Source organism: Salvia miltiorrhiza, chromosome 1 (genome assembly GCF_028751815.1).
Source record: "Salvia miltiorrhiza cultivar Shanhuang (shh) chromosome 1, IMPLAD_Smil_shh, whole genome shotgun sequence".
Taxonomy (NCBI): domain Eukaryota; kingdom Viridiplantae; phylum Streptophyta; class Magnoliopsida; order Lamiales; family Lamiaceae; genus Salvia; species Salvia miltiorrhiza.
In genome coordinates this window covers 11,606,463-11,630,046 of record NC_080387.1, presented here as the reverse complement: position 1 = coordinate 11,630,046, position 23,584 = coordinate 11,606,463, and the positions used below count along the sequence as shown (strand labels likewise).

At 38.0% G+C, this 23,584-nt stretch overlaps 2 protein-coding genes and 1 long non-coding RNA gene across 5 annotated transcripts; 2 read left to right on the top strand and 1 right to left on the bottom strand.

The window, feature by feature from the left end:
- Positions 1-3,225: 3,225 nt before the first annotated feature.
- Positions 3,226-4,434, top strand: LOC131020081 (uncharacterized). Its single transcript, XM_057948772.1, has one exon. The coding sequence runs from the start codon at positions 3,226-3,228 to the stop codon at positions 4,432-4,434; it is 1,209 nt and encodes a 402-aa protein (XP_057804755.1).
- Positions 4,435-9,717: 5,283 nt separating this feature from the next.
- Positions 9,718-10,883, top strand: LOC131006602 (uncharacterized). The gene is made up of 2 exons (XR_009095626.1): positions 9,718-10,028; positions 10,707-10,883. It is a non-coding gene; the product is annotated as an uncharacterized LOC131006602 (long non-coding RNA).
- Positions 10,884-14,456: 3,573 nt separating this feature from the next.
- LOC131006597 (uncharacterized) lies at positions 14,457-21,488 on the bottom strand. Of its 3 annotated transcripts, XM_057933755.1 has the most exons (10): positions 21,104-21,461; positions 20,658-21,016; positions 19,993-20,178; positions 18,646-18,738; positions 18,277-18,459; positions 18,089-18,191; positions 17,600-17,785; positions 15,344-16,419; positions 14,858-15,252; positions 14,457-14,774 (listed from the first exon to the last, which is right to left on the bottom strand). In XM_057933755.1, the coding sequence occupies exons 2-10, from the start codon at positions 20,877-20,879 to the stop codon at positions 14,717-14,719; spliced, it is 2,502 nt and encodes an 833-aa protein (XP_057789738.1). In that variant the 5' UTR covers positions 20,880-21,016; positions 21,104-21,461; the 3' UTR covers positions 14,457-14,716. The 3 variants fall into 3 exon arrangements, with proteins under 3 accessions (XP_057789738.1, XP_057789737.1, XP_057789739.1); XM_057933754.1 differs by having other exon boundaries at positions 20,658-21,488; XM_057933756.1 differs by having other exon boundaries at positions 15,347-16,419; positions 20,658-21,451.
- Between the last annotated feature and the right edge of the window lie 2,096 nt (positions 21,489-23,584).

Below are 23,584 nucleotides of genomic sequence, written 5' to 3'. Positions count from 1 at the left end.
GCTCGATAGCAGAGAACTCACCGTTCCTCTGGCGAATGCCAGAGAGGAAGCGATTCCGCTGGAGACCCATTCCTCTGGCGAATGCCAGAGCGGAAGCCATTTCGCTGGCGAGAGCCCCGAATTCCACCAGAGTAGGAGTGTTCCCAGAGCGCGCATTGCAGCTGGAAGTTGCCTTATTTTGCACGATTCTATTGCCTTTAGAATTCTTCTTTGCATGGCAACTTCCATGGTGATCCATAGGGAATTGAAGTCTATAAATAGGGCCATACTTTTCATTGTAATAATCAATCCCTTGCCCTAGTTTTAAACGCCATCTTTGCAATCTGTTGGCATCCGAAGCTTAGGAATTTACTTACTTTCATAGTTTCAAGTTTTTATTGTTCTAAGTTAGATTTCAATTTCGTTTTTAGTTTAGTTTCTTGGATTGTGATTGCGTGACACGATTACACGTTCAAGGATTTTACGGTATTTCGTATTTAATTTAATTTATTTCTGTTTAATCATGTTTACGTTTTTCATTCATGTTTATGCTTTCTTCTTAATTATGCAATTTAAATTATGCACTTTAGTTTATGCCTAGATTAGAAGTCTTTACTTTTACAAGTATTTACTTTCATAAGTAGGTTTAATTTAAGTTCTTTAAAATCTTGTCTAGGGTTTAATAGTTCAATTCGCCTAGCTTAGTTTTACAATTCGGTTTTTACTTAAGTTTTTAATTCTAAGTTTTAGTTTAATAATCAATCTCTTTACTGCTTTCTTTATTGTTTTTCCTGCGATACTACTAAAAGCCCTTAAAGACTTTCCTTGAGAGATGACACTGGGTCAACTTACCATCACTAGGATGTCCTTGTTCTATTGCAAGTCAAACTAGAGGTGTTCTAGGTTGAGTCAAATTTTGGCGCCGTTGCCGGGGAAAGTTTTAGGCGTTTTAGTTGTGTCGTTTTATTTGCTTTATTTAATTTCCAGTTTTTACGTTTTTGTTTTTACTTTTCTTTTCTTTCCACCCGGTGCGTTTCACCCGTGTGTTAAGTGTTGTGTATGCAGGGACGCCGTAATCTGAAAAGAAAATTAACGTCCCCGCTGGATAACACTCGAACACGTACTAGAGCAGACGCATTATACTCTGACTCTGATTCCGAGGATAGCGCTGCAAGCCTCGCCAATTCCAGCTCTGACTCCGATCTTGACGTTCCAGAGCAAACCGTAGTAGAGGAGGCATCCAGCTCTGACCAGCCAGAGCAGACCACAGCCACGGCAGAACACACTAAGGAGGAAAAGGCCAGCTCCGCCAATTTTCACACTGAGCAGGATTTACACGAGGAAAAAGAAGTCATGGCTCAACACATGGAGTACATGGGAGACTTCACCAGGCCGGTGATTGGAGATACAAACACGTCGGCAATCGTGCTCCCCGCTGCTGTGAGAAACTACAATCTCAAACCTAATGATTCGAATCTGCTGCCGGTGTTCCACGGGATGCCAAGCGAGGATGCGCTGCAATTCATCCGGGATTTTTGCACACAAGTGCAAACAATCCCTCTACTTACTCTTACGGAGGATCAACTCAAGCTCAAGTGCTTCCCTTATGCACTTAAAGACCGGGCGAGGACGTGGATGCTATCTCTGCCGCCCAACTCTATCACTACGTGGGGAGATGCTTGTGAAAAGTTCATGCTGAAATACTACCCAAGTCACAAGACACAGGAGCTGAGAACAAAAATAATGGAGTTCATCCAAGGAGCGGACGAGCCTTTACACGAAGCTTGGGAGAGATATGAAGAACTCCTCCGCCAATGTCCTCAACATCAATTCACTAATGTGATGTTGATGCAGTTTTTCTACGATGGGTTAGTAGAAACTGCTCAATTTATGGTGGATAGCACAGCAGGAGGAAACATAGCTCGGAAGACAGCGGCAAACCTGAAAGAGATCTTCAAGACATTGGCCGAAAGCTCCCAACAGAAATCTGTCCGTGGAAGAAGAGTTGATGCCAGCGCGGTGACAAATCAGTTTGAGCTGCAGAAGCAAGTAGCCGATCTTGTGAGACAAGTGGAGCATCTCAAGATGGGCAAGATGGAAAATTCTCCAGTTCAGAGTTCAACCTCGCCGAATCCAGCCATGCAGTACGTAGAGCCGTGTGGTATTTGTGGAGATGTCAGCCATGGAGCCCATGAGTGTCATCGAATGGGAGAATTTACTCCGGAAGGACAAGCTGAGGTCTATGCGGCACAAGGATTTCAGAGCTATAATCAAATGCAGAGCAGACCTGGATTCGTGCAACACTACAATCAAGGGCAAGGCTATAATCAAGGACAGAGCTATAACCAAGGGCAGAGCAGACCGCAGAAGTATAATCAAGGGCAGAACGTCAATAATGGATGGAGAGGTCAGCAGCTCTGCCCACCGCAACAAAATTTTCCCCAACAATATCCACCGAGGTATCAACAGCAAGGGAATTTTCAGCCTTCGCAGCAACATGCTCAGCCCCAGAAGTCATCACTTGAAGATACGTTGCAAGCTTTTATGGAGATTAGCAAGCAAAATATGGAGATGACTAAACAGAATATGGAGTCTCAAGCATCCACCATAAAAAGACTTGAGACCACCGTAGGGCAACTGTCGGGCACCTTGAACCAATTGCAGCAGCAACAGCAGCCCGGAAAATTCCATGGTCAACCCTTGCAAACTCATCAGGCTCAAGCTATCACTGTTCTCCGTAGTGGTAAATTGGTAGACAATCAAGTGGAGGTACCAGAGCCGACTCGCAGGCCAGAGCTGATCCGACCGCCAGTTCTAACAAAGCCGTTCACTCTGTCACGATCACCAGCTCTGACGAGTTTAGCCATGCCAAAGTCAGAGCTTCCGAAATCACCTCTGGCGAAGCCAGTCCTGCCGATTCCAGAGATGCCGAAGGCACCTCTGGCGAAGCCAGCTCTGCCGAGTCCAGAGATGCCGAAGTTACCTCTGGAGAAGTCAGTTCTGCAGAGTTCCACCGCACAAGGTTCAATTCTGCCAAGTTCCACTCTGACGAGCCCTTATGAAGAAAAAGGACCAGAGCAGAAGAAAAATGAAGGAGAGAAGGAAGATCAGCCAAAAGACGGAGTGATGGAGGAAGGAAAAGAGGCCAAACTACACAAATCCACTACACCTTATCGGCCACCAATTCCTTTTCCGGGCAGATTGCGGAATGAAAAGATGGATAAACAGTTCGCCGACTTCTACAACATGCTTGCCAAGGTGAACGTGAATCTGCCCCTCCTGGATGTGATCAGAAAAGTCCCAGCGTATGTGAAGTTTTTTAAGGAGTTAGTCTCCAACAAGCGGAAGTTCGAGGACAATGAGAAGGTTCTGGTCTTAGAAATTGCGAACTCGATCATACAGCAGCCTCTGCCACCAAAGCAACGCGACCCAGGTAGCTTCGTGATTAAAATTGCTTTAGGAAATGGTAAGGAAGCTACGGGAATGTTAGATTTGGGTGCTGGAATTAACCTTATGCCTTACTCTATTTTCAAACAATTAGAGTTAGGTGATTTGAAACCCACCCGCATGTGTCTACAACTCGCCGATAGGTCCGTTAGATACCCCTGTGGGATCATAGAGGATGTTTTAGTGAATGTTGGGGGCTTGATTATTCCCGTAGATTTTGTGGTTCTCGACATTGGGGAGGTGCATGAAAATGGTGTAGAGCACACACTACTGTTAGGAAGACCGTTTATGGCAACCACTAACACCTTAATTGATGTTAAGGATGGAAATATTAAAATGACTGTGTTAGGGGAGTCAGTGTCTTTCTCTGTGCATGATAGTCGTGCTATGCCTTCTGCAAATTTTATCAACGAATGCTCCTTTATAGATCCTATTGATGGCTTGGTTGAGAAGGTATTTTTACAGGAGCAGGAGTGTGTGGAAGTCTGTGCTGGATCGACAGACATGGAAGAGCTAGCTCGGGAAGCTAAAGAGTTCAGCTCTCCACTGCCCAGCGCTGCCCCCTTCAGCTCTGCAACCTTCAGCTCTCCACTGCCCAGCGCTGCACCCTTCAGCTCAGCTATGCCGAGCTCTGTGCTGCCCCGCTCTGCCCAGCCAGTTATGCCAAGCTCAGCCATGTCTAGTCCAGCTCTGCCGAGCTCAGTGCTGCACTGCCATACGGAGCTGCCCATTGATGAACAGATGAGAACCACGAGGCCAGCGCTGGAACTGAAGGAACTCCCAGCCAATCTCAAATACATGTTCTTAGAAGAGAAAAAGGAAAAGCCGAGGTTCAGATCGGTAGCGTTGTCCCTGAATAAAGAAGGCGTGTTGCCAAAGGACGTGTTTGACCCTGGCGCAGCCCATTCTAAGGAGAATTTCAGAGGAGACAGACATCGCATGAAATCCTACTATGGGCGGAGTATTCCGATGGTGGTGGAGTCTCACACTCTGCACGATCCTCACTAAAGATCAAACTGAAGTCGGGCTGGAGACTTTAACTCTAGCGCTTGGTGGGAGGCAACCCACCGTTGGTTTGTTTTTACTTTCTGTTTTTCTTTGTTTTTAGTTGTGTGTTTCGTGTCTCTCCTAAGTTTTGGATGCTTTGCGGATACTATGATGCTTGGTGAGCATATATTATTTTCAGCGCTGCACTTCTCCGCGCTGTACTTTTCCGCGCTCGCTGCAGTTCTAACTCTGCCACAGACCGCAAAGCCCCTTCTTAACCGCCTCTCACGATGCTTCAGTTTCTCAATGCCAATAATCAGGGACGTTTTCTTAACTCTTCTTATTTCTTTTGTGCCCTGAGGACATAGCATGCTTTAAGTGTGGGGGGGGTGTTTTATTGTGCATATATTTTCAATTGGGCGAGATTAGTCTTTCTATGCTTAGTTTTTGGTCTCGAATCTTGCTAATTTTTATGAATTTGTGGAAGAGTAGATGGTTTTCGATGCGAATTTCGGGTTTGTGAATGAATGGTGGTTATTCTTGTTTTACTCTTGATATATGTTTCTTGATTGTGCAAAGAATTAAGAGTTTTGTTACAACACGATTGTAAGTTAGTAAAACGTGATTTGTCCGGTAGATGCTAGAAGGAGTGTTGTCATTGTGATTGCCTACGATCGTATCTTATCTGTGAAATGTGAAAAATGTTGGACGAATTGCCAATTTTAAAATTGCCAGCTCTGAAACATCTGGCCTGTTCTGAAATGTGATAGCTCTGAGTCTCTGCTCCTCTAGTCTAACTATGAGCATGGGAAACCACGTGAAAAGACTTTGGATTACATCCAAATGATTTTTATTTCATGAATTATGGCTCAACTGTCGAAAATCTTAAGCACACAAATTGTGAAAAATGGTGATATTGATTATAAAGGCGATCACATTAGGGAATTCACTTCTAGCGGAGAATTGGGTCTGATCGAATTACTTACATTACTCTTTTGTTGTTTCTTAAACTTTGAGTTACTTGCATGATCGAGAGATATGTGTTGATTGTAAAATTTTGAATTGACTTTGAGAATGTTTGGATGGAAATTAGCATTGTTGAAATCAATCTCTTCCTAGGATTCATACGGATTTTGCTTGAGGACAAGCAAAAGGCTAAGTGTGGGGGGGTTGATTTATGCCTAATTGTTCTAATTTTAGGGGTTTGCATGTGCTTATTTTAAGTTAAATCTTCTGGAAATTGGTGCGTTTTATGGTCTATTTTATGCTTTGCAGAAGATTTAGGATTTCGAGATGAAGAGTGCAAATCTTGGAGAATTTGGGCTAAGAATCGTGTGTTTGTGCACACTCTAGCATGGAAGAGAGGCAAAGCCCCCGTGCCAGAACCGAGAAGGCCGCGCCAGAGCTAAAACCCCGCGCGGAAGTCAGGCCAGAGAAGTCAGGCCAGAGGAATCGAAATGCCAGAGGAGTCACCAGCCAGAGGAGTCACCAGCCAGAGGAGTCACTAGTCAGAGAAGTCTCTATCCAGAGGAGTCAAAAGTCAGAGGAATCGAGAAGCCAGAGTAGAAGAATCACCTATTCCTCTGCCGAGAAGCGCCAGCATCAGAGAAGTAAAGTCCAGCGCTCGATAGCAGAGAACTCACCGTTCCTCTGGCGAATGCCAGAAAGGAAGCGATTCCGCTGGAGACCCATTCCTCTGGCGAATGCCAGAGCGGAAGCCATTTCGCTGGCGAGAGCCCCGAATTCCACCAGAGTAGGAGTGTTCCCAGAGCGCGCATTGCAGCTGGAAGTTGCCTTATTTTGCACGATTCTATTGCCTTTAGAATTCTTCTTTGCATGGCAACTTCCATGGTGATCCATAGGGAATTGAAGTCTATAAATAGGGCCATACTTTTCATTGTAATAATCAATCCCTTGCCCTAGTTTTAGACGCCATCTTTGCAATCTGTTGGCATCCGAAGCTTAGGAATTTACTTACTTTCATAGTTTCAAGTTTTTATTGTTCTAAGTTAGATTTCAATTTCGTTTTTAGTTTAGTTTCTTGGATTGTGATTGCGTGACACGATTACACGTTCAAGGATTTTACGGTATTTCGTATTTAATTTAATTTATTTCTGTTTAATCATGTTTACGTTTTTCATTCATGTTTATGCTTTCTTCTTAATTATGCAATTTAAATTATGCACTTTAGTTTATGCCTAGATTAGAAGTCTTTACTTTTACAAGTATTTACTTTCATAAGTAGGTTTAATTTAAGTTCTTTAAAATCTTGTCTAGGGTTTAATAGTTCAATTCGCCTAGCTTAGTTTTACAATTCGGTTTTTACTTAAGTTTTTAATTCTAAGTTTTAGTTTAATAATCAATCTCTTTACTGCTTTCTTTATTGTTTTTCCTGCGATACTACTAAAAGCCCTTAAAGACTTTCCTTGAGAGATGACACTGGGTCAACTTACCATCACTAGGATGTCCTTGTTCTATTGCAAGTCAAACTAGAGGTGTTCTAGGTTGAGTCACCGTCGACCCCCACCCCACCGACGACTTCTCTGTTTTGATACCTCCATTTCCTGATCTGCCTTGATTCTTCCTACACACCTATGGTAAGTATTAAATTAGTTTCCTAATTTAATAACGTGTTTCACTATTTTAAATATAGAATGATTATTATTTTAGAAAGAACGAATTTTGGAAAGAATTTTGGCATCTGCTATCAAGTGTGTTGTGATTGTTGCATGGAAGCAATATGATTTATCAACTCTGATGAGGGGTGAAATATGCAAGGTCCTAAGATCAGGACACGTGGCTTTGCTTGGAATACCAAAGATGAGCAGCAGAGAGCAAAGAAGCTGTGAGAAATAGGCAGAGGAAAAAGTCCAGAGCAGAGTTGGCAGAGCAAAGCTTCCAGAACAGAGCTGCCAGAGCAGAGCTTCCAGAGACAGAGCTAACCAGAGCAGAGGGCCAGAGTCAAGTTGCCAGAGCAGAGATGCCAGAGCCAGAGCTAACCAAAGCAGAGATGCCAGAGCAAAGCTTCCAGAGCAGAGCTTCCAGAGCAGAGCTTCCAGAGCAGAGCTGCCAGAGCCAGAGCTAACCAGAGCAGAGGGCCAGAGCCAAGTTGCCAGAGCAGAGCTGCCAGAGCTAAGTCATTAAAGTTAGAGCCAAAGCCAAGTCGCTAGATCCAGAGTCAGAGCTAAGTCGTTAGAGTCAGAGCCAGAGCCAAATCGCCAGATCCAGAGTCAGAGCTAAGCTATTGGAGCCAGAGCGTGGAGCCATACGCCAGAGACAATTCGCCAGAAGGCGGAGCTACTTAGCAGAGCGAAGCCAAAGAGTAGAAGTCTGCCCCAAGGAAGGAAATACAGAGCTACTAGACAGAGCGGGATGATGAGGACAGAATCCAGCTCTATAATTAGGGGACAACGACCTGACAAGTTATAATCTAATAATAGCCTTAATTAGTTTAATGGCGAGCATGCAGAATAGATGACCAAATGAATTTACTACTTTACCCCGACTGTAATGCCTATAAATACCTACGATGATGAAATAAAGCACACGCTCTCTCTTTTACTGCTTTAAGAGCTCTTCTCTTTACTTTCTCTCTAGAGTTTGAACTAATAAAATTACATACATAAATAAAATATCTAAATTGTTAGAGTTATGTTTGTTAGATAGTTGACAATTGGAGTCATGGTTGAATATAATTTCATATTTGATGATGCTCTCTCAAACTCTAGATGAGATGATGCTCAAAACTCCAGACGAGATGATGCTCTTTCAAGTTTTAGACGAGATGATTCTCTTTCAAGTTTCAGACAAGATTATGCTCAGAAGTTAGAGGTGATCTGTCAAATCTGCGACGAGATGATGCCCACAACTTGGTTGGTCTTAAAACTCCAAATGATACGATGTTCGATAAATCAGTTATGGTCTTTTAAATATCAGGCGAGATTATTTTCATAATTAGTTATGCTTTTAGAAGTTCGGAATTATATGATACTCACAATTCAATTATGATTTTTCAAACTCCATATAAAATTATGGTCAAAAGGCAAAATAAAAAAAAAATTGAACAAAATTAATAAATCTTGTAACAACAAATGCAACAAATCAATCCTCCATCATACCTATGTCAAATTTATATGTATTTCTACTCTTTTTTTTTTTTTCTTACGAGTCAACTTTTTATAAAATTTCATATGAAAACTGATGGGTATTTTTATGATCTCAACAAAATTAATAATTTAATTACTAAAAGTTGTTGAGATTAATATAATTTAAAATGTATTACTAATTTAATTTAATTAATTATATAAATAATTTACAAAAAAATTATTTTATATAATTATCATAAGAATAACATAAAATATATAAATTACAAGAAAATATGTACCCGTCGAATTTCGACGGGTAATACACTAGTTACTTTAACAAAGTATGCCATTTAGAAGAGAAATTTAAGGAAAAGTTGAATTCAATTTGAATTTAATCGAAAAAAAATATAAGTAACGAAAAATTTAATGAAAATCGCGCAATTTTGTACAAATATTCTTGAATTCACAACTGAATTATCGGCGTTGGTTGTGAATTCACAATTGAAATAGTGTTGATTGTGAATTCAAGTTTTATTGGTTGTGAATTCACAACTTGAAATAGTGTTGGTTGTGAATTCAAGTTTTATCGGTTGAGAATTCACAACTTGAAATAGTGTTGGTCGTGAATTCACACGAATTCACAACCAACACTTGTTATTCACAACCAATACTTGAATTCAGTTGTGAATTCGAGTTGAATTCACAACCAGTGAACAGTGGGTATTTGTAAATATGTAAGGGTAAAATGGTAAATGTGGGTATTTTTTAAAGTTTTTATTTCAGTGGCTAATTTTTAATTTTACTAAAGGAAAGTGGGTATTTTCAAAATCCACTCTTTTTTTTAACCCTCTTTTAAAAAAATACTCTCTCCGTCCACAATTTAATGCTCTACTTGCCTTTAAAAATCTGTCAACAATTTAATGCCCTATTATGCTTTTTGTATCCTTTTACTCTTCTTCTTTTCCTATATTTACTACCCTTTGTCACTAATGGACCCACCTTAAAACACCTTTATCATTTTTGTATTCTATATTTACTACACTTTATCACTAGTGGACCCACTCATAATACCTTTATCACTTTAGTCAATTGTCTTTATCACTTTAGTCAACTACCCTTATATTTCATCCACATTATCTTTTTTAGCTTTCTTAGTCTTCGTGCACATAGAGTAGTAAAAAAAAAACAATTCTAACCCTAATTCATTTCAAACCAGCGCGCCTCCATTTTCAATTTCCAAAAAAAAAAATCCAGCGGTCTGCCCTCTTCTTCCCCACGCACTTCTTCCTCTTCTCTTCTCCACTCACGCCGCATTGCCGCGCCGGCTGCCTCGCTCATCGCCCGTCCAGTCGCCAGCACCCCGCCTCGGCGTCGCCGTCTCTGTCTGCTGCTGCCGTCTCCGTCTGCTAGGCTCGTCGCCCGTCGCCAGTCGCCAGCACCCCGCCGCGACGTCAGCCTCTCCGTCTGCTAGGCTCGTCACCCGCCGCCATTCGACAGCACACACACACGCCTCATCTATTGTTTGAGAATGTGAACATTTAAGGACTATTGTTATCATCATCTCTGTTTTTTGGAGATTGTAGCAGATTTATTTTGAATTCATTAACATATCAATATAATATTGTATTTCTGAGCTTCTTAATTCTATTTCTATGTTAGGAAATTATTCTAGCCATTACATTACTGTATGGTGATTGGTGATGCAGATGCTTGATTAACAAATAATAATTGCTACTATATGCAATATAATTCTCTAGTTTTGCTTACAAAACACTACGCATTCTGCTTTATGTGTTGAAATATGTGTAACTTTATTTATCATTTAATGTGAGCATATCTACTGTGAGCATATTTTGTGCTTGATTGTTATCTACTTGAATGTGAGCATATCTACTGTCAGCATATTTTGTGTGTTGGCTAACGAAGCAGGAGGAAAACTGTGAACATATTGAATCTGTGAGCATGCTAGAATCACACGCCTCTGTCACTTAAGTTTGAATCTGTGTTGGTCTTAAGTTTGGCCAATTTTATGTCACTTGCCACCTAATTTGTGAGCATATTTTGTTAGAAATATATGAGCATATTCTGTCACTTTCCAGTTTCGCCAATTTTGCGAATTTTGTCTCTTGGTGGAGTTAATGCTTATATCTATTATGAAGATATTGTCTCTTGGTGGAGCTCTAATATTTATTTTCTTCATCTTGTTAGGAGGAAGGAGAACCTTTTTATGTCATGTTGAACACCACTTAAGTTACAAGCTTGGAGGAAGATTGGGTGCTTGACATTTGTTCTAGTATCATGTTATTTTGATGAATTTGAAACTTTTCGTAATGTATGTTCTAGATGGATATTGTTTATTTTACAAACTTTTGAATTTGTGGCTTATATTGAGGATTCCTGTAGTGGAATTATCACTTGACCATTTATTATTGTCCCTTTATTGTTGTGTGTTTATTAGGTAAATATATTCAATATATACCTATATTATTTATCATTTTTATTCCTTCAGAATTTTGAATCGAATATTTTCGAATCGAATAGTATAGAATAGAAGTCAAATACTCGAATCGAATATTCGAAAAAAAATTAAGGTACTTTTATAAGACGAATCGAATACTCGAATCGAATCGAATAATTTGAAAATAGCAACGAATCGAATATCGAACCGAATTTAATATTCGAAATCGAATCGAATATTAGTATCATTTCACGAATACGAATCGAATATGGTGATATTCGCTTCGATTCGATTCGATTACAACCCTACCAAGAACAAATTTTCGTCTTTGCTAACCAAGAACACAAAACCAAGAACAAATTTTTCATCATCTTCATTAACCAAGAACAAAATCTGGAAAAGCCAAGAACAGAAAAATCAAATTTCTTCAACAAATATCTAAAACATAAAAGCTAAATTTCTTCCAACAAATTTTCCATCGTCTTCACTAACCGGGAGAAGGCATTGCGGCAGCAGCCGAAATCGAAGGGGTGGCATATGGATTTGGGGATTTAGGGCATTTGGAGACGGCAGCCCGTCGCTGCTGCTTCGTCGAAGGGAAGCTGATGGCGGCTGGTTCAGAGGAGTGAAAGGGGGGGAGGGAGGAAAGTGGTGTCAGGGGGCAGAGGTGAGAGGGCGGGGGAGATGGGAGGGCGACGCGAGTATGGAGGGTGGAGAAGAGAGAGAGGCAAGAGAAGGGGGAGTTTAGGGCTTAGATCTATGCTCGACGGATTTACAGAGGGGGAAGGGGGGAGACAGCGACGGCGGCGGTGGAACAGAGGGGAGTGAATTTACAGAGGGGGAAGAGGGAAGCAGCGCCAGCGAAACAGAGGGGAAGGGAGCGGCGGTGACTGTTGAGTTACAGAGAGGGAAGAGGGCAGCGGATTTACAGATGGGGAAGGTGGGAGGCGGCGCCGGCGGAACAAAGGGGAAGGGAGCGGCGGCACCGGTAGATTTACAGAGGGAAAATGGTAGAGCAGATTAGAGAGGAAGAAGGGGGAGGTGGTAGAGAGAGAGCCGTACATGGGTAGACGTGATTTTAGAGGGGGGAGTTCAATTAAAATCATGTTTAAGCAAAAGTTAATTAGCCCTTAAAATTTACCTAAAAAGGAAATGAGACAAGATTATTGGGACAAACCAAAAAGAAAAGTGGGACAAGATTATTGGGACGGAGGGACTACTAATTATGTACTCCCTCCGTCCCTGAAATGGCTTCCTCTTTAGGGACGGCACGGGTTTTAATGAAAAGTTGTAAAGTGTATTGATAGTAGAGAAAAAGTGATATAATTATTATTGGAAGTTGTGAAAAGTGTTATAATTAGTATTGAGAGTTGTGAAAAGTGAAAAGTAAGAATAAATAAAGTATTATTAGTGGTGGGGTAGGTGTCCAAAAATGGAAAGAAAGAAAGAGGAAGTTATTTGGGGGACGTCCCAAAATAGAAAAAGAGGAATTTATTTTAGGGACGGAGGGAGTATTAAAGTTTATGGATTCACTCAAAAGGATTATTGAACTTTTATTTTATCATTCGGGCAAAGTGTATCAATAGTTAGAATTTCCCTATTCTTTAGAGCTTAAAACGATACATCGAGACCTATTTAAGAATAGATTTCTTGTAGGTGCGAGTAACCAAAGGCAGTGAAGCTTCAAGCGAGCCAAGTATCTAATCTCCAATTTTGAGGTGGGCTTTATTTTACAAATGTATCTTGAGTTATATAAGCTCTGATATTTCATGAAAGTTAATTGTTTATCCAATATAAATGTTTTTATGTGCGTTCTATATTGTTTAATGCTCGCATAAGCATCGATCGAGATCTCATTTGGCCTAACACGTTAAATGAGGATTGTGTACACAAGGTTAGTGGCTCGATGGGTTGATCGCCATCGTGCACTAACAAAGCTAAGAGGCGTTATAAGGGTGCTTGTTTGGATGTGTTCCGAAGCACAATTATGGTTATTGATCTGACCGGGTGCGTACCGAGATTGATAAATGGGAGAAAAGAAAGCGATCCGACGGTGGCTAGAGGTCCGGGATCATAAGCAGCGAGTAACAATCGAACGTTACATGGCGCGCCACTTAATGAGAAAAGTTTTGTCATGCTTAGAAGTGTATTTCTATTTTTAAAACCTTCTGAGTTATGATTGTGATATTGGATAAACTGCTTTGGTTATTTTCATAAAATATTTATAAAATGCATAACCCACTGAGTACACTAGTGCTCAGCCTAAAACATTTTTAAATGTTTTCAGGTTGATCGGTTGGTGCAGACGAGGTTGAGCTGAGGCTCGGTATCCGCTTCGTCTTTCACTTCCGCTAATGACTAGCTTGTTATCTTATCTTTCAATCCCCTAAACTAATAACTTCTATTATATGGTGCAGTATTATCTTGTTGAGCTTAGACTCTTAACTCACATTTCTATTAATGAGGCTATCGTTGATTATGATCAGAGCCACGAAACTAAACTTATGCGATCCTGTGAGTTTGAATATTATCAATTGAGTGACATCACTCAATGCTTTCATTTCATCTCTTGAAATTATGAATAACCCATTTAAAAGGGTAAATTGTCAAGTTTATTCAGTTGAATTAAGTATTATTATTATTATTATTATTATTATTATTATTATTATTATTATTATTATTATTATTATTATTTACCTTGGAGAAGTCGGGTCGTTACATCCGCCACTTGTCACGTTCTTGGTGCGCCAAATGGACAAAATGTATGGTCTAAAATTGTTATTACATACTCCCTCCGTCCCATTATAAGTGACTCAAAATTTTTCGGCACGGGAATTAAGGAGGCGTAAATTTGTTAAATGTGGTAGGACCCACACTTTTCTAAGGGTTAAATTTTTCTATTTATGGAAATATGCCACTTATAATGGGACGAACCAAAATGGAATACATGCCACTTTTAGTGTGACATAGAGAGTACTAACTAAGGTTTGGGTACTACACTATCTCATTCCTATATATATACACATAAAGTTCATCTAAGATAAATTAAGTTTGAGAACGCTCAATTTAACTCAGGTTGACTACATGCCTTAAAGGTTATTTGGCTAAGCTTATTTTAAAAAGTTTATAAACTCTTAAATCTTATAAGATGTTTCAAAGCTTATACGATGTAGTTTTTAAGAATTTATAAGTTGTAATGTGTTTGAATAATTGAGCTTTTAAGTTAGAGAGAAATTTTTAGTTAAAAAAGAAAAATATTTATTAGAGAGAGAAGAGAGATGAAATTAAAATGATATATGGTGAAAATAAAAATTCATAATTGAATTATTTTTGTAAAATGAGAATAAGTTGAAACAGAGAAACTTATTTTTTAAGGAACTTATAAGGTCTTATAACTTATTTTAACAACTTATAAACTCTTTAAGAATTTATTTTGCCAAACATTTCGAATGAGCTTATAAGCTCAGCCAAACACCCTTTTAATCTACCACAACAAAGCATGAACTTAAGGTAATTGACATTAGTAATCTGAAAAACTGTGAAGTTATCAATAGCTAGGAAATGGAATGAATACAGCAGGTAGGAATGTCTATTCTAGAGCTATATATGATCTGTCGTAGCTAATAATCACAAACAGGCCAAAAGGGGTTATATACATTGTCTGGAGATTGTGAAAACTACAACACCTTATACCTAAAAGGCCTATAGTCTGTTAGCATCAAAACCCATCCTCTTCCGTACAAAACAACGCACAGGTTTACTAGCACAAAGGGGGAAACTCGGCTTCATTTTTAAGGTGGATCGACTGCCCTGCAGACCTGGAAACCCCAAATCATATCGAGCTTCATAATTATATAACAAGAACAAGAAACACTTGGATCGAAAGAAGCATTTTCACTACCTTTCCTGTGTTTCGTGATTAGCAGAGCTTGAAATGACCCGTTCTGCCAGATCCCCGATAGATCCAAATTCAATTCTCCACGATCCACTCAAGTCACCATTCTTTTGATCCCCATTTCCAACTGGATGAGGAGATTGACACTTTGCATTTGGCCTCCTTTGATGTTGAGATTTACCCCTTTCAGGCAGGTCTTCACGACTGCTATTTTCTTTACTTTTCACACCTGAAGCAATGTGCACGCCATTACTTTGTCCATGTCCGCTATGTTCATTATTTTTCGCACCAGAATCAATATTCACGCCATTACTTTGTCCTTGACTGTTAAACTGATCAAGACAGCCTGAAACCTTTTTTCTGCTCATCCCCAGTGGATGTCTCTCCCCAAGAAAACCATTCTGCAAGACGTAAAGGGTAAGATCACGACTAAATCATTCAGAGTAAACTGAGGAATCAAAAGCATGAGACAAGGTCATAAATAAGGACTACCACATGTGGCAAGTCAGAGCCACTTCCTCGTGCCTTTTGAGGTTCAGAACAAAAGCCATAAGCAGGAGGTGCAGAATCAGCAGCCCTGCAGTTACTTTGTTCAGTTGGGAAGGGCTGTAACGTCATTTGGGAGACTTGACTCCACCACATCGGCATTGATTGACAAATGATATCCCATGACTTCTTGTTCTTAGCCCAAGAAGGTATTGATGAAGGAAGATGCATTCCTGCAGACAAAGAAAACCCATGGCATAACTGACCATATAGAAGACTCCTAATGTGGCTGTCGTAATCTCCAGTGAGATCAGCCAACGGATTGATAGCTTCTGACTCTCCCATGCTAGTTAAGTCCACATCCCTATAATCAAGGGACATATCGTCCACATTGTTAGCTTTGGTGGCAGAAGAACCTAAATTGGTTGAACAATCGGCACGTGAGCTGTCCATGCACCATTGATATCTATAATTCATTTCTCCATGTTCCTTGTTGCCCTCCAACCAGGACTTGAAGCCATACTCCCGAGAAGCCGAATCCACGAGATTACATTTTAGAAAGTTTCCAGTTTCCAATAAGCTTCCATTTACAGAAGGTAATTTGGAAAGAAAGCATAAAGGTTCGCGATAATTGTTCCAAGAAAGGGAAGTGCTGTAGTTGCAACATGATGCACGATATGGGCCGTCATCCCTCAGAGTTGAGCTAGACGAAATAACATCATAAGTTTGGAATGCACTATGGTGTCCTAAATTGACTCCCATGGGGTACCAGCCTTCAGATGCCGTCTCATTCTTGGATTCGAACTCAACACCATCATTATCATTTAAGGATAATCTTAGAAGCATGTTTTCCTCAGACATCAGTTTAACAGGTGATGATAGTGAGGCAGTCGAGGACTCTTCATCACCAAATTTTAAGGCCAAGTCTTGAATGAAATTTCTGTTTTCATTCCCATGCCTTGCAATAGCATTTGAGAAGAATTTATATATCTCATCAGCAACCTTATCAACTGGGAGCGAAAGAATTTGACCAAGCTTGCGAGCACCATACTTGAAAGCACTCCGTATACGATAGAAATTTCCTAGAGGGCAACAAAAAGAAATCATATTAAAAAGAATATATAGTTTTTAAACATTACAATCAACTAGATTAGCATCAGTGTAATGCACGGGTAAATACAGCAATGGAGACCATCTCCCAGATTGTAGATAAGTGTGATGGCCCGTTTCACCCACTTTAAAATTACTATTACTATTACTACAGAGTAATATAATTATTAAACAATAATTTTAAGTATACAACATTAAAATGGCAGTTAAAGAAGAAAATAAAAATTTGTCAAGTTCATAATACTTTTTGAGGAGTTTAAATTTAATTTGATTCGCTAGTATAATATAATATCACTTTTTAGTTATTGATATGTAACATTTAAAAAAATTGAAATATCAATAGATATTTGACATAGTTGGTAGCATATAAAGTATATTAAATACTAAAAATTCATTACAAGCAATAAATCAAATTGTCACACACTTATATCATGTTCATAAACAAACATATAACGCATTTGAAGTGTTTAAATACCATAATATGATAATATTATATTTTGTATTCAATAATATTTAATGTTTTTATAAATTAAATTATCAATATGTATATAACATTTAATAGTACTGCTTACATAAAAGTTACACGATAACTATATATAATAAATATCAAATACTTTATTATAATGTTAGTAGATAACAAAGACAAATAAAATAACATATTAATAGTTACTGGAGATAATATTATAACAGTTTGTTCTAGTTATAGTGAGTGCATTTACCGCAACATGGAAATTCCTATTTTCTTCAAGGCTTTTATTAATATCATGTAAAGGTTGCATTATAATATTACATAAGAAATGTGTTAGAATACCGTAAATTATCGCACTCTCAAGCATATATGCAATAGAATGGAAACTTTATATCAAAGTATATGATTATGGTTGTCATAAACATCCCTAAGAAGAGGAGTTGGTGATTCCAGTTCAAAAGTTTGAAAATTGTAAATTACATAGAGCTGATCGATTAAGTTTTTAGTGCTAGCCTAAGGCATTGGCAGCACATAGAATGATAGAACTATGTCCATAGTTTTCCATTTCCTAGAAGACAATTCATCCATTTTAGGTCCAACTTATAGTAAGAACCTATTAAACAGTCAATCCCGGTGGCAAAAATTGTATCCCGAAAGAGAGCAATCAATATAATTATTCTTACCTATGTGGACACTGCGCCCAAGATTATTATTTTCCTTCAGTGGGTCGATGATATTAAGATGTTTTGGCTGAAATGCTTTAGGTTTTCCTTCAAGTTCCCTCGATGAGACTGAAAACATTTCCACGCAGTTCTCCAAAAATTCTTCACTAATCATCAGATCAGTCCATCCATTTTTTGGGACCTTCACTGCAAATAACATCAAATAGATTATTCACAAAAATGGAACTAAAGTGATCCAAACATGCACCAGCCAGAATATGTGCCATGGATACATAAAGAGATACAAAGGTTGCAATACTTGGAAACATAGACCACTTTAATATAATTGAAGCATATTGCTTACCCACTATATCAGGCAGAGGTTGCAATACTTGGAAACTTAGACCACTTTAATATTATTGAAGCATATTGCTTACCCACTATATCAGGCAGAGGTTGCAATACTTGGAAACTTAGACCACTTTAATATTATTGAAGCATATTGCTTACCCACTATATCAAGCAGTGATGACTTGCAAACTGGTCCTTTCAAGCTGATGCAATATTTCTCCCAATCAAATTTGCTATAGTACTCCAAAAATCTGTGAAGAACCTACATAAAAACAATCATAAAGATATAGATCAACACAAGCATTTGATTGCAATTGAAGATTACATTGCATAATCACAGCCGTTACCGCTAATGGTCCACATAAGGATGCATGGTACAAATGGAATATGTACAGGACAAGTGTTTCCAGTGCGTATGTAGAAATTAAACCATGGTGAGCGCCAAGGATACGACTCTCATAATAGCACCATGCCTTGATCAAGATAATACTGCGCTTGACGAGATGATTTCTCCCAACAAGGCGATCAACCTGCATGGGGAATCAAATTGTAGAATTTTTTTTATTACAATGCAATGCAACTTCAGATAGTATTAAAGCAAGAGAGTATGTTTAAGGAGTGAAATAAACCTCGATGGTATGTTGTGTGCATTAAAACTACAGTGTATTATACATGCTAGGAGTAAAAGGTAAAAAAATGGATGGTCTGTTTGCAACCTGCTCTAGAAAACAAAGTGTAGAAAGCCCGCCCAACTGATTGAAGGATATATCTATAACTGTGTTCCTCACAAGACATTTCACAAGTTTAACCTGCCATAAGAAGCACAGACGTAATTAGTTCAAAATGTCATGGAGTGATCATTGATAAATAGTGTAAATCACTGGAAATTTGGCTAAGTGACATCCTTCAGAAGAAAAACCCCATCACTCTGACCAGCATATCAGCATACCAACATTCTTTTACTCACCAAAACATAATCAAAATAAGTAAATCTTATGTTATATGTGTGTGTGTGTGTGTGTGTGTGTGTATATATATATATATATAGAGAGAGAGAGAGAGTTGGGTTCTAGTGAGAATAACTATTTTAGTGAGAAATGAGAATAACGAATAACCAATATAAATCTACGAATAAACTGCTTGTAATGCACAAATAGTCGTAATTCAGTTAATGTGGTGAAATTTTTGCCCCCTTTCGGGGTTTGAATGGTTATTCGTATGCACTGGGCAAATACGAATAACCTTTTTTTCAATGAAATGGGCAAATACAGCATGCAAATTGTCCAGCCCATCTGACACAATATGAGTTGTTATTATACCTACTTAAATGATTATGTAAGTAACAACATAAAATAAAAATAAAAAGATACATGTACAGATGACACAATTTACTCAAAAATAGCAATGTAGATGCACTAATGCACAACCCACGGTACCCAAATGAATAAGAAGTTTAATAGATGTTCGTATGAATTGAAACTTCTCAAAAAACAAGCAGTCACTGATACAATCTAAACTTGACTACTCAAGGGCAAAATATACAACAAACACACAAATTATATTGGCTTATTCGTTATTCTCATTTCACACAATTAATTTGAATAAATATCAGACATAGGATTTGAATATCTGACGTCCCAGATTCATTCACATTTCTCACCACATTTAGCCATTCTCACTGGATCTTTTCTCTCTCTCTCTCTCTCTCTCTCTCTATATATATATATATATATATATATATATATATATGGAGCAGCCCATAAAATGGCAGAAACAGAAGACTGTGCATCACCAAGAACATCACAAGATGTGGATAGTTTTATAAATACTGTCTTAGTTGGGTGCAAAATTCTGAAAAGAAGTTAACAAATGTTGAACATGATATTGTAGAACAAAAAACTAACAAAAATGTACATTGAGAACGTCATGTGTATAATATAGAGGAATAGGTACTCCCATGAATGAAAATAATAGCAAGAAAAAATATTTATTAGTATGTTCTAATAGTCATAACTAACAGCTGACAATGAAGAAGGTCATCAAAAATTTAGAATGACAATTACCTCAGCATCAATGTACTGTGTATCCTTAACTTTGAACTCAGCATTCACATTTTTCTCTTCCTTTCGTAGAAGAGAAAGAACATCACAGGCCAAGGATTCATCAGCATTAGTGCCGTTAATAGCAGTTAAATCAATATCCCCATCAGGCAAGTATGTCTTGAGTGGCACAGACCCATAGGGAAACACCTTTGAGATGAGAAGACCGGATAAACACTTTTTAATCAGCACATAATCAATAAAATAAACTAAGAAATATCCTTTTGGAGCAATAAGAACTCCATAGATAATATAAGCACTATCTCCAATGCGTACTGGGAAAACAACTGAGAGGTTATTGTCAGGAAACTCATTCGTAAAAGAAAATAAGTAACCTAAAAACTCCTACCGAGAAAACAAATAATTCCACATATCTCGGATCAACATACGAAAATATAAGATGATGGCTGACAACAAAATCACCAGTTCATTTATTCAGAAAGAAATTTGTCACCGCTTTCTCACACACAATAAATAATTAAACAATATCCCACGAAAAGAAAAGCTCAACCGACACAATCGCACCACCTCCCTCAGCCATCAATCATGCACACAAAAGATCTCAAGAAACCGGAATTTGAACCCCATTAACTTCATCTGGAAAAAGAGACAAAGGAAAAAATGATCACCTCACAATTAAGATGGCTTTTGATGAGTCTCTGCATATAATCAATGATGTCTCTTCTCTCCTCTTCCGAGTCGAGTGTAGGATGAATGCAATTCAGCACTTGCTGGGCGGCCTCCTCCGCCGCCGACAAACACTCCTCCCTCAAAGAAGCCGGATCAGGCGGCGCAGAAGACTTCCGCCCCAAACCGGAATCTTTCGAATGCCCCACACCGAGCTCACCCATTGAGTTTGTCCTTTAAATCAAAGTCAAACGGCAACAAAGGCTTTCACCGCCATTTTCTACATTACTACTAACTCAATCAGCAGCGGCGCTTGAGAAAATTCGATTCCTCATAAAGTTTTGTTGTTGGAAAGAGGATTCTAGAAGATAAAAGGGAGTTTAATTAGGGGTTTTGAGAAGGATTTATTGCGATTCCAACGATCCCCACTGTATTTATACATACATACATATACATAAGAAGGTCTCTTTCAAGAGAGGAAAAGGAACGGGAAAAGCGGAGAAGAAGACAAAATTGCAACAGCGATTGGAGTTGTTGTTTGGCTTCGTCTTCGTCTTGGTCTTCTTCCAACTCTCATTCAGTTATTTGCAAAATGAAACAAAACCCCTTCTGCTATATCTTCAGCTTGTCCTTTCACACTCACACACACAATCCCTCCCTTTCTCTATATATATTGTTTTTTTTTTTTTTTGAGAGACTCTATATATATTGTTGGTGTATGTATAGATGGGGATTTTCGTTTGGTCAATTATTTTAATGGCGAAATTATCTAGTTTGTGCCGCGGCAGAGCGAGAGGAATCGGATTAAGATAGAATGAATGTGCAAATAATATTATTTAATTAACTAGGGACCTACTGCGGTTTAAATTGAGAGTTTTCCTCTTTTTCCTTTATAAATTATGAGATTTTTTTTCCTTCTGCGTTATACCTGGAAAATACACTCTTTTTTTGGATATGGTAGTAATGTTTGTGCTTATGATTGTCGAGTGTTGATATCACATGATTGCAATATACAAATAACACAGAAATGTAGAAAGGGGAAAAAATGTTAAAGTCGTTAATTTGGATAATAAAAATGTTTGTCTAGCTATCATGAAAATAAAGTAGTCACTTTTAAAGATGGGATTAAAAGTCTATAGAGCCTCTATTATGGAGAATGGTGACTCTATAGAGAATATTATATTTATGGGGCATGTTATTTGATGAGGTTATTTACTTTTCATAATTTGGAGAAGAGATTTTCGAGATGTTCTTTTAGAAATTAAATTTGTATGATCTGGAGCATGTTTTTTATTCGAATAATGTGTAAATTTTTTCATTTGAGGGAAGAGCGAAGGCGGTTCTTCTTGATTGCATAAAAAATTATAGATTAGTAAAAAATGAAAGACAAAATAAATAAAAGTTACCAAAAAGATTGGAGAAGTGAAGACCGGATTAGAGACGAAGATTAAAAAATATTGAGTGGAGAACAAGTCATTGAAGCAAGCTTTGAAAGTAATACAGCCTAGATTTCGCACAATGTATTTTATATTGCTTGTCGCCTATTTGATATTGTTGGTTTGGATATTGGTAGACAATGTAGAGTTTATGTTGTCTTGTCGTCTTCCTAATTAAGTTCATGTTGTGTTAGGTTTTGTTGTTGTTAGTTTGTCAATAAAATCACTACAAGAAAAATGCTAATAGACAACATGTGAAGCGTGTCATCTATTTGAAAATCGCATGTCATAAATGTGGGTGTAGACTATTGGGGGCGCTAATAGACAACATGCGCATGCGCTCGTCTATCAGCTAATAGACAACATGCGCATGCGCGTCGTCTATCAGCTAATAGACAACAAGCGTACGCGCGTCGTCTATTATTTAATAGACGACACGCTTGCGTCCGTTGTCTATTTGATAATAGACGACGTGCATGCGCATGTTGTCTATTAGCTGATAGACGACACACATTCGTCCGTTGTCTATTAGCTAATAGACGACGCGCATGCGCCTGTTGTCTATTATCTAATAGATGACGCACATGCGTCCGTCGTCTATTCGTTGAATTTTTAAATTTTTTATTTTAATTTTGCAATTATACTTAAATTTCCTATTTTTTCAAATAAATATTTTATTAAATCTAAAAATTCATAATAAATAATTTAAAATATCTACACAAATAATAAAAAGGTCATTCATTAATTTCAAATATTCTTTATCATCCTACATTGAAAAAGTATCCATCATACAAACATCCTTCATCAAATCCAATAAAATATTGTTGATCATAATACATGTGAGTCAAAACAAACAAATGAGGTTACTTGAGTGTTAAAGTTACACCATCTGCATGATCAAAATATGCATGTATTAGTTTATAAACTTTAGATCTAAAAAATATTAAAGAATTAACTTTGTATCAAACTTACCATCATCAATCATCAATCGAACTTAGAAACTCTGCCCACTCTATGCTCATTTCATCAATCTCTTTTTTGGAATAACATCCTCCTGTGAACTATAAATACAAAATTATGATCGTTAAGTAATACATCATAAATGAAACCTTGAACTAAAATTTGATTAAAATTATAAATTATAATTACCAACGTAGCTAATGGGAGAGAGTGATCGGATATAAGATTGTCAAAGACATCTCTCATGAATCGCATAACATAGAATCCGCATTGTGATCCATCAGGTTGTTGTGGAGCCTATGTCACAAATAATAAAGTAGTAAACATACTATTTGATCGAACTGAAACATAATGTTAAGGTAAGGAATTACATACATTGATCGTTTCCCACAAAGGTTTCTTCCTCCCTCTTGTTCCTATGCTCATGTTGAACATTTTCATGGCTCTACACATTAGAATACATTAGAATACACATTAGAATATACATTAAAATATATTACTAATTAAGTTTATTTTAAAAACGATAAATCTTA

What these genes read in the sequence shown, in the direction of transcription:
- LOC131020081 (XM_057948772.1), top strand. Translation starts at nt 3,226, where the DNA reads ATGCTTGCCAAGGTGAACGTGAATCTGCCCCTCCTGGATGTGATCAGA.
- LOC131006597 (XM_057933754.1), bottom strand. Translation starts at nt 20,879, where the DNA reads ATGGGTGAGCTCGGTGTGGGGCATTCGAAAGATTCCGGTTTGGGGCGG. An exon ending in AAAGCCATCTTAATTGTGAG is followed by an intron (nt 20,179 to 20,657) that starts GTGATCATTTTT and finishes CTCATCTCAAAG; the next exon opens with GTGTTTCCCTATGGGTCTGT. An exon ending in CCTTATGTGGACCATTAGCG is followed by an intron (nt 18,192 to 18,276) that starts GTAACGGCTGTG and finishes GTTTTTATGTAG; the next exon opens with GTTCTTCACAGATTTTTGGA.